Source organism: Enhydra lutris, unplaced genomic scaffold (genome assembly GCF_002288905.1).
Source record: "Enhydra lutris kenyoni isolate GAN:26980312 unplaced genomic scaffold, ASM228890v2 scaffoldscaffold59, whole genome shotgun sequence".
Lineage (NCBI taxonomy): Eukaryota > Metazoa > Chordata > Mammalia > Carnivora > Mustelidae > Enhydra > Enhydra lutris.
Genome location: NW_019154143.1, coordinates 9,616,977 through 9,629,864, shown reverse-complemented (window position 1 = coordinate 9,629,864; position 12,888 = coordinate 9,616,977). Strand labels below are relative to the sequence as shown.

General features: G+C 45.9%; 1 protein-coding gene across 1 annotated transcript in view; it reads right to left on the bottom strand.

Moving 5' to 3' along the window:
- Positions 1 to 3,659: 3,659 nt before the first annotated feature.
- LOC111158422 (non-SMC condensin I complex subunit H) overlaps positions 3,660 to 12,888 on the bottom strand; it is a 35,552-nt gene continuing 26,323 nt past the window's right edge. The window contains exons 13-18 of the mRNA XM_022520424.1: positions 11,910 to 12,020; positions 10,540 to 10,716; positions 9,217 to 9,330; positions 6,803 to 6,891; positions 6,083 to 6,158; positions 3,660 to 4,161 (exon numbers count right to left, since the gene is read on the bottom strand). Coding sequence (XP_022376132.1) covers positions 4,102 to 4,161; positions 6,083 to 6,158; positions 6,803 to 6,891; positions 9,217 to 9,330; positions 10,540 to 10,716; positions 11,910 to 12,020 — 627 coding nt within the window. The 3' untranslated portion in view covers positions 3,660 to 4,101. The remainder of the gene's footprint in view (positions 4,162 to 6,082; positions 6,159 to 6,802; positions 6,892 to 9,216; positions 9,331 to 10,539; positions 10,717 to 11,909; positions 12,021 to 12,888) is intronic.

Here is a 12,888-nt window from a genome sequence, read left to right as displayed (position 1 = left end):
CACAAAGACAGGGCAATAGGGTCCCAGCAGATGGAGGCAGCAGAAGCAGGGCAGATGGAGCAGAATGCCTGTGTCAGAGGCTCGCCTCAGCTCCCCTGAATGTCTCTGTGGCTACCGTAGGCCGTGGGCAGGCGAGGCCACAAAGGAGGCCTGGAAGCACAGGGTTCAGGGTGGCTGGGCATCCAGCAGGGTCCTGGTATGGACCGGTGCAACTTCTTGGAAAAGGATACATGTGAGGGGATTTCACTGTCATTTTTAAAAAACGTTCCATAGCCGACTCTCACACTTTTTTTGATAGTTTGGTTAAGTATAAAATTCTAGATTTGGAAACCATTTATCTTCTTGCTTCTAGGACAATGCTGAGAAGTTTGACACCCTGCTTCCTGATCCTGTGCATGTGACCTGTTTTTGTCCTGAAGCTTGTAGAATCCTGTCCTGAGAGTGTTGAAACTTTATGATAAGGTACCTTGGTGTCAGTTCGTTTTCATCCATGTGCTAGACACTCAGTCTCAGCCTGAAAACTCAGGTCCTCCAGCCACGGGATACAGGCTCTATTCCGTCTTCAGCACGATTCCCTCCTCTCCATTTTCTGCTCTTTTTGGGCCCCCTGATTGTCGTTGGTGGGACCTACTTGGCAACTGTTTTAATTTCTCTGCACTCTTTTCTAGCCCTTGGCATTTGCACTCTAACTTGGGGAGATTTCTTCTGTTTTACCCTTCAGTCTTTATGGCTCCTGCCATGCCTGTACATTCCTCAGTCCACACATTTGCTCCTTTGTCAGTCAGGAATGCTTCTGGCCAGTCTTGACTCTTCCAAGGCAGATGGGCCACCGACTGTTCCTCAATGTCTCCCCAGCCTCACCTTGAGAATCAGTTGAACATTTACCAGCATCTCACTGACAATAGGTGAGCAAATATAAATAAATCCTAAGTCAAACAAAAACAGTGAGGAAGGATTCTAAATCCTTATAGATGAGACCTAGCCTGTGCCGGCTATGGAGTAATCATCCCTCAGCAACAAACCCACCTTCTATTCTGGGCCACCCTGCAAACCACATTTCTGTTCTGCTAGCTACTCCCATTTAGGTTACGTGAAGGGGAAGCCCGTGGAGGAGACTGCAGGGCTGGAGAAGGGACGCGCTTCCTCTTGTCCCCTTCCTGAGCCTGTGAGTGCCCCCCAGTGGCGCTTCTTCGTATGGGTATGGGCAGTCCCCACAGCAGCAGTTCACAGGTCTTCCAGCGAGCATGCGCGGAACCAGCTATGCTGCATCCTTCATTGGGCGCCAGCACCCGCTGGGTGGCCCCCCCGGGGGGGGGGGGGGGGGGCAGTTTCTGCTCTGCAGAGCCCTCTCAAAACCTTTTTGATGTTTTCCTCTTTGTTCCTTTTGTTTTCCCGCTCTGGCGCTGGTTGCTTCTGGCATTTGCTATGTGACACCTTAGATTCCCGGCACACCTAGTCAACAGTTCTTTGTAATAAGTTCTTTGTTCATATCACATGTTTCTGTCTCCTGACTAGACTGTCACTCTTGAAACGCCCACCCTTATTTTACAGAAACTCTCATCTTTTCTTGTAGGAGGTGACGGAAACAGAGAGGGACACTTAAGGCAATATCCTGAATTCAGTGCTCTTGTTTATCCGAATAGGAGATGGTTTTCCCAAATGGGTCTTCCATTTTGACAAGGTAGTTGTTCTCGAGTATTCTTGCCAAGGACATCCAGGGGTGAAGGTGAGCATTTCAGCCCTGGTGGCTTCATTTCTTTTTCCACACTGGCCATATTTCTTCCTGGCACAGGGGCACTTTTTCACCCTTCGGCCTTCAGGTGCCCACTCTCCTCCAATTATGTTTTTGTGTCCTGATGGCTCTTTCAGCAGGAAAAGGGAGGGCAGCTCTGATTCCTTAGCATTTCCTTTTAGGGAACAGCCTCTCTGTACTCTGGTTCTGCAGTCTATTTAATTCCTAAGGAACTGTCACCAGATTTCACTTTGGAAAACCCAGGTATAAATGAATTCCACTCATTCTTTTCCAGTTAAAACAATCTCTATGGTTAGGGAAAATTTTCTGTTATGAAAAAGTACTCTGCCCTTGGATTCAGAAGATCTGGAACAGTTTGCTCCCAGAGCTTCCTGACAAGCAGGGATATTTGGGAAACTATTCTATTTCCTTCCTGGGGTGGGGGGGGTAGTCTTGCTTAGCAGAGCTCCAAAAGGAAACTTTCCCGTCAGCCACCCCCAAAGGACAAAGGAAGTTTATCTACATTGGAAATTCAACCACCTCCACCACCCACTGCTGCTCTACGCAGTCGGAATTATCATTGCAGAGATGGGGCAGGGACAATATAAACATGAAGAAACACTTCATCCAGAATGAACAACGTTGAGGTATCAACTCACTGAGGCACCACACAGCCTGTGCCAGAGATACAGATGCAATACTGTCCCATTTAACCCAATAAAGGTTTTTCTTTTCCTCCCTGATTCGAGGATATGCTCATGTGGAAATCTTATGAAGGTATCCAAATGAAACCACCACCTTCTCTTTCATAAATCATTTTTATACAGAAGAATAAAATGTGATGAACTCAGGACTATTGGAAGAATCCAAGGCAAACAGTTTGGTGAGAGTGGAGCCCAGAGAGCAGCACTATGCTTCTCTAGTCAAACATGGACGGTGCATCTAGTCCACCTGACATGCACTGGGGCAAACACGTTCTGCTTTGCTTCACTGAACAGAATCATCCCTGGGAAACAGGACGAGAGAGAAGTGTGCTGCGCTGAGAGGGCACTCCAGGAGTAAGAGCAGAGCAGGAGCAGCGCTCAGCTGGCATGGGGAAGGGTGTGGGAGGCTTCACCCCCTTCACTCCCGCAGCATCATCCCCTTTTCCATTAAAGCATGTTCACAAGACTACCCTCTCAGTATAGCAGAGCAGGTGACGTTTTGGACCCAATTGGGAAGCACCTTCTGGGGGTAGGGGTGGGGAGTGTTTTATTTTGTGTGGTGTTTGACTTAGAAGCAAGTTCTTTATGAAGAGTTATCTCCAATTACATACTTCACTGCTTCTGATCCAAGATCTCTATTTACCTAATGAATGGTGACATGGTGCTCGGGCAGAGACCCAGAACCTGCCAAGGACAGAGTTACTTTGATCAACATCTACAAGAGGAGCCTATGATCTGAGCAGCATATGGCACAGTAGCTAAGAACAAGGACTTCAGAAGTACAGTACTTGGTTTGAGGTCAGTCTCTGACGGCAGTCTGCCCTGAGGCAGGTTCCTTTACTCTGAAGCACCTATGTCTCTGTGTAAAAAGGGAGTGAGAAAAGTGTGTTCCTCTCAAAGATGCTAAGAAGGCTAGGTGAGGTGATCCACAGAAGGTACTAGTAACTGTCCCTTAACAAAGCTTAGCAATTTTTACTACCATCATCTGCCAGCATAATTCATAGGCCCAAGGGTCCCAATCTGGAAATGTGACCTCCAGCCAATGGTTGGTTTCCTCTCTCCTCTCCTCTGCCACAAGACAAATCCTCTCAGCCTTTAAGTGTTTCCTGCCTTTACGGACAGATGGGTATCATCTAGCTAACTAACTGCATCCCCACTGAAGGGAAAGGACCAGCACTAACTTATCTAGAATGTACTAAAATATTTGGCCATGCATTATTGTTTAGAATGATTTTATTTTAAGGCTACACAATATATATACATTTGTAAGTGCACATATGATGTGTTTTATGTACATGGGTTAGACAGCTGTTTAAAGACAACCAGGACCTGCTGGGAAATTATTTTCTATGAAAGTGTGGAAAATAACAAAGATCAACGTAGGAAGACAAAAACTAGACATAGATACAAAGTATGGATATAGGTTTTCCCAATCAAGAGTAGTATCTTCACTAGCTCCTCCCTGCTAGGTGGTCACCACAGGGTGGAAAACTTGAAACAAAGACGGAGCTTCGGGGTGCTGGTTCCCCGACTGAGGGAGAGAAGGGAAGAGCAACAGACAAAACAGCCACTCTTTGGTAGTGGGCTAGGCGGCACCCAGGCCACAGACGTCCTGGTCACTGAAGGAGCGATGAACCCTGCTCTGCCAAGTTTTCTCAGGCAAACTTAATCCCCTTGCCTCACCAGAATGTCGGAAAGGTCCTCGGTTCCTTCCAGCTTTAGATTCTGAAGAAAGACCAAACACGTGAACTTCAGCATACTGAAAATACAGGAATCATAACATAGATTCTAATCAAGGCAACAGGGTAGTGACTATGAAGAATGAGGTTTGTCCCGGGACTTTAAGTAAAATTACGTTACAGCAAATATAATTTGCAGGATAAAGCTAATTCCAAATCCTTGCCACCTGCAGGGGAAAAATGCAAAAAGCAAGACTTCCTGGGCACTGGTGCCCGAACAACCTCTCTCTGTAAAGGGCCCAAGAGTGAAGCTATTTGCTCTGGCAGGAGCTAAGAGAAGTGGATAGCCACCAGGAGACACGATACGTGACTGTTAACCGTGTCCGTGTCCGTGTCCGTGTGTGGCCTCCTGCAGCCCTCCCCCTCACTGCCCCATCACCTCATCCCCGGCCATCTGCGCAGGCCTTTCTCTCCCATCTGTGAAGGCCTTTCCCTACCTCACAGCTCTCCTCCCACCTGACACCCCCACTCCCACCCTGTGAATACCCCACCAAGCCGGGCACTTGTTTCCCGCAGGATGAAATGGCTGTCCGAAGCCCCTCTCGCCCAAGCTCGCCACAAGCGTACTTCCCCTCACTGGGTCCCGAGGCAGGCCCGAGCTGCTGGCACTCAGCAACCATACCGCCCTTGCCAGGGCACCTTCCTGTGCTGCTAACGATGGAAAGTTGAAATCACCCCCCGCACCCCACAGTGTGACTTCTGTAGCTTGGTTCCCGGTAGTTTCGCTCTGGCTAACGAGTTGCACCGTGCTGGCACTGAGGACCCAGCATCCACCCCTGCGTCCCGAGTGCTGTCACACCGCACTTCTCAGGGATCTCATTACCAGAGGGGCTGAGGACAGACAGGAGTGAAAAACTGGGAGCAAGGCCACAAAAAGAGACATGTTCTGGTATTAAGTGTTGTGAGATTTCTCTCTGTGTCTCTGGGAAACAGAGCCGATCATCACCGCAGCAATTTCATCACAAGGGCAGAGGTCAGAAACAGGCACACAGGAAGTCCCGGGCACTTCTATAGCACCCGCTTTTGCTAGCATTCCGGTACAATCCAATCGACCCTCTCAAACCACACTTCGGTGTTCAGACAGGTGCCACACTCTAAGATCCCCCCTCTCAGCTCAGGGTCGGAGGGGAGGTCAGAATCTATATGGTGGTACACGAGGGCAGTGAGGGTAGGGATGCTCTGCCTCAGTGACAACATCTGAGTTAGGGACCGGGGCCCCGGGACACAAAGGATATCAAGTTTCATCTGGGCTTGTTCCTGGCTGCCACGCTTGGCTGCCCCCCCGGGTGGCACCAGCAAACTCTTGACAAGATGGGTCCCTGCCTGCTCCCTTGGGAACCGCCACGGCTGCTCAGCTCTGCAGCTGGCATGGCACACCGCAAGCCTGGCGCGCTGTCACAGTTGGCATGTCTCCTGGCTCCCGATGTGACACTCTGGTCCCAAGCCTTTTTTCACAGCTCTTGGTGGTCCAGCTTGGCTGGCCACTGCCTCCATGTCTTAGGACTCCTTCCTTCTGCATCTGTCTTCCTCTCGTCCTCCTCTGTCCCCTCTGTTCTCCATGTTCCATGTGTCTTGACTTTGGCACTGGTAGAATTTGGCCTTTAAAGCCTTTGACACCCAATGATATCAAAGTGCTTTATGTTTTGAAGCTGGGAACTGATAGATTACAATTCAGCACTTAAACTTTTCCATTTGGGTCCTCCTCATTATTTTCATTGCTAATCATACCCAATGGCCCTTTTCTAAGATTCTTCTAAGTGCCTGGCTAATCCTCTGGGGTTGAAACTATTGTATAAGTCAACTGTATTTAAGATGTCTTGTGAGGTTGCCCAGGAAAGATCTAGAAAAAACCTCAAACAGGGTGCCACAAATAAAGAATTATTCCCTTGCATACCAAATTTACCTACCTTTTCATTGGCTAAGTGTAGGAGACAGGCAAAGGCCAGAGGTATGGAGAGGTTCTGAGCCATGAGAGGAGGAAGGCTGGAAAACAGAGAAGTATTTAGCTAGGTCACTGCGGTTCTAGGAACAAAGATTCTTTCAACAAGTAAGAACACACATTTCCAGTGAACAAACTAATGAGAAACAAAGAAATATTTCAGATGCATTTTATAAGCAGGTTTTTCCAGTTTCTTATTTGGAAATAAAATATCACTTGCTCCATTCCAGCCAATGGTGCAGAAAAATGCCTTTTTTTTTTAAATGTCTTTTTAAAAAGTTGGTCTATATTAAGTCATTTATCAATGCAAAGAAGAAACAGAAAAACTGCCCCAGAGTGTTAAAACAGCAGATGGGGGCGCCTGGGTGGCTTAGTGGGTTAAAGCCTCTGCCTTCGGCTCAGGTCATGATCTCAGGGTCCTGGGATCGAGCCCCGCAACAGGCTCTCTGCTCAGCAGGGAGCCTGCAGGGAGCCTGCTTCCCTTCCTCTCTCTCTGCCTGCCTCTCTGCCTACTTGTGATCTCTGTCTGTCAAATAAATAAATAAAATCTTAAAAAAAAAAAAAAAACAAAAACCAGCAGATGGTGTGAGGGTCTGTCACACCAGCAGCTCAGGCTGGAGCACTCTCAGCAGGGGCTCGGGGCTCGGAGGAAGGGGCGGGGAGCCCCTGCGCGTTCACCGGCTCGTACCTCTTCTGCAGGTCCCTCGTGAGCCCGCTGAGCATCTTCTCATCAGCCACCTTCACCGGGTCCTCTTTTCCAGTTTCACTGTGGTTTGTCTAACAGAAGAAGGATATTGACACTTCAGACATTCTCAGTCAGTTCACTTTTGAGAAAGCAACATAAATTTCGAAGTTGTACCTACGAAGAGTTTACAAGGAAACCAAAACATTTTCTAAGTTACATCTTGAAGAAAAGGGACCCATAAAGAGACCTTGTGCCGCAGCCCTCGACCATGACACTGACTAGAAGTTATGGTAAATGTGGACGTCAATGGCCAGTATAATCCCAGGAAAGGAAGAATTGCAAAGAGGGCTCTAGGCTCCTCTGAAGTAAAAAAATACAAACTAACAAAAGCCATGATCATTTAGACCTTCAACCAAGGGCAGCACAGAATCCATAATCTCTAAGGCAAGCAGTTATCAAAGGATATCATGTTTGGTATTTGCATTAAGATAACCCAGAATGTGTACACAGTGAGAGGAGTGGGGTGACAGGACAGGATAGGTGATAGCAAAGATAAAACAGTGATAATTATTGGAAATAGATGTTCACTATACTATGCTCTCTCTGCTTTTGAATACTGTCAAATATTTTCTTTTTTTAAAAGATTTATTTAGGGGCGCCTGGGTGGCTCAGTGGGTTAAAGCCTCTGCCTTCAGCTCAGGTCATGATCCCAGGGTTCTGGGATTGAGCCCCACATCAGGCTCGCTGCTCAGCAGGGAGCCTGCTTCCTCCTCTCTCTCTCTCTGTGCCTGTCTCTCTGCCTCCTTGTGATCTCTGTCTGTCAAATAAATAAATAAAATCTTTAAAAAAAATTATTTATTTGAGAGAGAGAGAGAGCATGTGTGAGCAGGAAGAGGGGCAGAGAGAGAGAGAAAGAGAATCCTCAGATTCCCCACTAAAGGTGGAGCCTGACATGGGGCTGGATCCCAGGACCCTGAGACCGTGGCCTGAGTTGAAATCAGGAGTCAGATGTTTAACCAACTGAGCCACTCAGGCACCCTGTTTGAATATTTTCATGATAAAAGATTTTTTTAAAAAAGAATAAATCCTGGATGCCTGGTGTGGCTCAGTTGGTTGAGCGACTGCCTTCAGCTCAGATCATGATCCTGGAGTCCAGGGATCGAGTCCCACATCAGGCTCCCTGCTCAGAGGTGGATGGTGGGTGTCTGCTTCTCCCTCTGACCCTCCCCCTCTTATGCTCATTCTCTCTCTCTCTCTCAAATAAATAAACAAAATCTTAAAAAAAAAAAAAAAGGAATAAATCCTTCATTAACCAGATATAACCAGAGGACAAGGTATTATAAGTCATTTAAATTCGAAGTTTAAGTAGAACCCAGTTACTACCTCTTAAAAAGACATTTCTCTTACATTTGTATCCTATTCAGTTTTAGTTGATAAAACCTTATGAATATGACTGAAGCTTTATCTGATAACCATGACTACACAACTCGGGGTCCTCAATCAAATCATGATTTTCACTTCTCAGCCAGCAGGAGAAGGTTTAAGAGAGCAGGCTGAGTTTTCCAAAAAAGCTCAGAACACTGCCTGAACAGAAGACGTCCAGAAGAAAGGATGGAAGGATTCTGGTTAACTAAGAGCTCCATTCAGCTGGAAAGAATTAGTCAATGTTTCACCTTGTTCTGAAGGAGAGAGAGATAATTTGACAGAAAAAAATAAATAAATAATAATAATAGTAATAATTTTTTTATACTTCTTTTCTACTTAGAATACGTCTCCCTATTAGATCAAAGGGCTTAAACATTTTAGGGTATGTGAGATGTTAGAATTTGCTTTCCAGAACAGTGGTTCATCAACCTGAATCACACCAGCAGTGAGTATATACGCCAAATTTTTCCTTAACTCTGTTTAACTGCTAAAGCTGCTAAAGCTCTGTTTAACTGCTAAAGCAGTGGAAATTGCTTTGGTTTGTATTTTGTGATGACCAGCAAAGCTACATAATGTCTGTGCACTAGTTTACCATCTGTATCACTTTTTGTGTGATTTGTGTGTTCATATACTTGGTTCATCCCACTTTCAGAGGTGTGAGATCTTTCTTGTATTTCTTTTTTTTTTTTAAGAGTTTATTTATTCATTTGAGAGAGAGAGAGAGTGAGAGAGAGCATGAGAGGGGAGAAGGTCAGAGGGAGAAGCAGACTCCCCATGGACCTGGGAGCCTGATGCGGGACTCGATCCCACAACTCTGGGATCATGACCTGAGCTGAAGGCAGCCACTTAACCGACTGAGCCACCCAGGTGCCCTGTCTTTCTTGTGTTTCTGAAAGAATGCTTTCTGTATTCACTGTTGATCTTGGAGCCTTAACCATGAGCCATTCCCCTCCCACATGCTGGGTACCTGGAGAGCAAACAGAGCGTGTTACCTCTGTGTCTGCTTGCTTGGAGAACTTGGTCAGCAAACTCCACATGCTCTGCTTCAACTTCTTCATGTCCATTCTCTTGGCAGTCTTGGCATAATGAATTTCAATTTTATTTACCTAAAATAGATATGCGACAAAGTAAAATTAAGCAAACTAAAGAAACATTTATAATCTACCCATTGTAAAATCAAAAAGTCTAGAGTTCAAATAAAGATTCTGATATAGTCTTGATCAAAGGAATTACAGAGCTTCCTTTGGATATGCCAAAACAAGAGTCCCTCAATTCAATCTAATTTCTTGTTGATCAAATGCAATCTACATTTTTTTAACTACCTTTTTTTAAAAAAGATATTTAAAATGTATTTATTTGACAGAGAGAGAGAAAGTGAGAGAGAGAGAGAGAGCATGAGAGGAGAGGTCAGAAGGAGAAGCAGACGCCCCACGGAGCTGGAAGCCCGATGCAGGGCTCAATCCCGGAACTCCGGGATCATGACCTGAGTCAAAGGCCATCGATTAATCAGCTGAGCCATCCTGGCGCCCAAGTGCAATCTCCATTAAGACTAAGCTGGGGGGCGCCTGGGTGGCTCAGTGGGTTAAAGCCTCTGCTTTTGGCTCAGGTCATGATCTCAAAGTCCTGGGATCGAGCCCTGCATTGAGCCCTCTGCTCGGCAGGGAGCCTGCTTCCCTTTCTCTCCGCCTGTCTCTCTGCCTACTTGTGATCTCTCTCTCTGTCAAATAAATAAAATCTTAAAAAAAAAAAAAAGACTAAGCTGGAATTCTAGGGTAAAGAGCCAGGCCAATCAAATGGATATGAAATCACTAGGCCTGTCACCTGGTATGCATGTGATTAATGTATCATCATTTCATATGAATTGAATCTGGCCAAGATTTTCTTTTTTTTTAAAAGACATTTTACTTTTAAGAAATCCTTACACCCTGCACGGGGCTTGAACTCACAACCCTGAAATCAAGAGTGGCCTGCTTCATGGACTGAGCCAGAGCCAAATGGCCAGCCTCGCCCAAACAGCACAGAAACTGATTTTCCCTGCCTGCAGCCTTCATTCACATACTTTACCACTTTGCTTCTAGTCATATGGCTTATCACCATTTCTAAAGAGATGGCTAGTTCCACACAAACTAAATTAGCCATCCGCTCATTCTCAACATGACCCTATTTAAGAATCAGCCACTTGGAGAGCAGCAGGTTAAAACTGTGAAAGAAAAAAACAAAAAATCAAGTCCAGACCAATGTGACTCTCATATAGGAGGAAAATTAAATAGATCTCAGGCAAACAATCTAATATAATTCTTGGCTTTCACCTTTACCTTCTGAGGTTCAGCTACCAGATTTGACTCCCCATAAGTGGTGATGTCCAATCCTTGGACTTCAGGCACATCACCATTCTCTTGTGCTGTCTTGGGTGGAGGGCAGGATGTAAGGTCAAAGATCCCACCTGGTCCCACAAATAAGTCATCCGACTCTTCATAGTCACTGTCAGCAGCCTGGGCAAGGAAACAGTTCTTCAAGTTTGGCAGAAGCTTGGAGTGTCCTTGAAAAAGACTCTATTTACACATTAAGAGCAGAGCACCTGAGAGTTCGTTATATGAGTCAAGCCTAGGATGGTCTTCTAGGTGCCTCCAGTGACCCTCTGGTTACACATAAGCCCTATGAGGAAGGTATCTGCTAACTAAGACCTCCAGAGCAAGGTAGGAGGAATAATCACAACTGCCAGTGTCCCTTTTGGTTTCTAGCCAATTTCAGATTTCATTTTATGGACAGCATTTCCAAAACATCTGAGATCTGACCCACATGCCTCACCCGATGTGAGCACAAGAGGTGTCAGAGGTCTCCAGCCGGCAGTGGGGGTCCTGCCTGGGAGCTGTGAAAAAGTCGTTCTTGGACCAAGACCAGCAGGAATGGATCAGATCTCTGGGCTGGAGCCCAGGACTTGGTTTTCAAGCAGGCTCTCTGGGTGATTCTCATACCCCCTGAAAATGTGAGAAGCACTTGCCAAGCGGTCAGTCTGGATTTTCACTAAAAGGTAACCACCCAACTCTCCTCCAAGGAAGATGACAAGGTGAACAAGCTATTCTTCAGTTCTTGTCCCTCTCCCCAAAGGAACACAGAGACCTAATATTTTCTCCCTTTCTGTTATTTACATTTGCCATTTTATTAGTAGACTCACAAAATTATTTAGTCTAAACTAAGATCTAAAAATGGGGAGTGGCTTATACAAATTCACAACATAACAACCAAAATCAGAGCTACAAGCCCAGTCTCCTGAATCTACCCCCTAGACCTTTCCCTTTCAGACCCCACCATCTTCACATGTCTGAATGTCCTGTCCCCCTAGACAAAAATATTAGTTTCTAAAAGCAAGAGGAGTATTTTCCTCTGAAATCCCAAAATAGTCAAAATAAGTGCTTTGTACAGGCTAAAGACATTGACTGGTTTATTGGAATACGACCATTCACTTTCCACATACAGGGTTTGAGGTAAAGCAGGCCTAGCTTTTGGCTGTTTCCTCAGCTTTTTTCCATTTCCTGATGCCTGGGGGGCTGGGCAGGCAGCCATAACCCTCCTCCCCCAATTCAGAATTTCCTACAGCCTTCCACTATATAGGAAAGGGAGGAGATGGGGAATAGAAAAGGCTCTTCTGCTTATGAGAAAGGACAGAGCTCCTCTCTCCTTTTACCTGTAATCCAGGGCAAAAGTTGGAGGTGTCGTTAGGGTTGTTGTAATCATAGTCTCCAATTTCTTCATAATGTTCGGTTCCTGCTCTCTGGCCTTGGGCAGTCTTAAGTAACTAGAATGAAGGAAAGAACAACTGCAGAAAGCAATTTCTAGAAAAGTAGTTCCAACCTAGGTTGGACGATAACCTTAGTTCTTATGATCAAGCTCCTAGAATTACAGAATTTTAGAGTTTTAAGGGCCGTGAGAAGTCATCTAATCCTGACAACTTATGTTGCACAACTCCATTCTAGAGCAAGCCCCACGGTAGCAGTGCTTGGAGGCCATCCATCCTAAATAAACCAGAGCAGCTCGTTTGCAATTAGGTCTGCACACAACTTCATTTTAAAAAGGGTTCGTTAAAAACAAAATTGCCAAAAAACAAAACAAAAACCCCAACAGAATTGCCTATAGCTATCTGAAAAGAAGTCAACTTGCGGCTGCTCAAATAATTCTGAGAGAAAACCCACTCATGATTTTAATTGACAGACAGCCTGTCCCATATCTGGGGCAATCGCTGCTCCCTACATAGCTATAGGGAGAAACATCCAGCTCTTCTCCCCGTCATTACACCCCCCAGGTCCTTGTTCTGCCTTCCAGAGCCTCACAGAACAAGCCTCCCTCCTCTTTTGGGAATGCCTGTGACCACAGCCCTTCAGATATTTGCTGCCCGTTAGACCAGTGATTTTTACCTGGGGTATGTGTCTTTGGGGTGAAAGGTCCCCCAGTAATGGGTCTGTGATTAAAGGAGCAAGACTGATATAAAGCAAAGTTCAAGCAAAGCTTTACTCCGTGCCAAGCACCGAGAATCAAACCGAATGTTCGGGGCCGCGCCTCTTACAGGGAGGGCGACCTTTCTCTGCTTCACAGACTAGCTTTTAAGGGCAAAGGCCATGTGGTTGGGCCTGGCCACGCACAGGTGGCCAATGAAATTGTAACACACA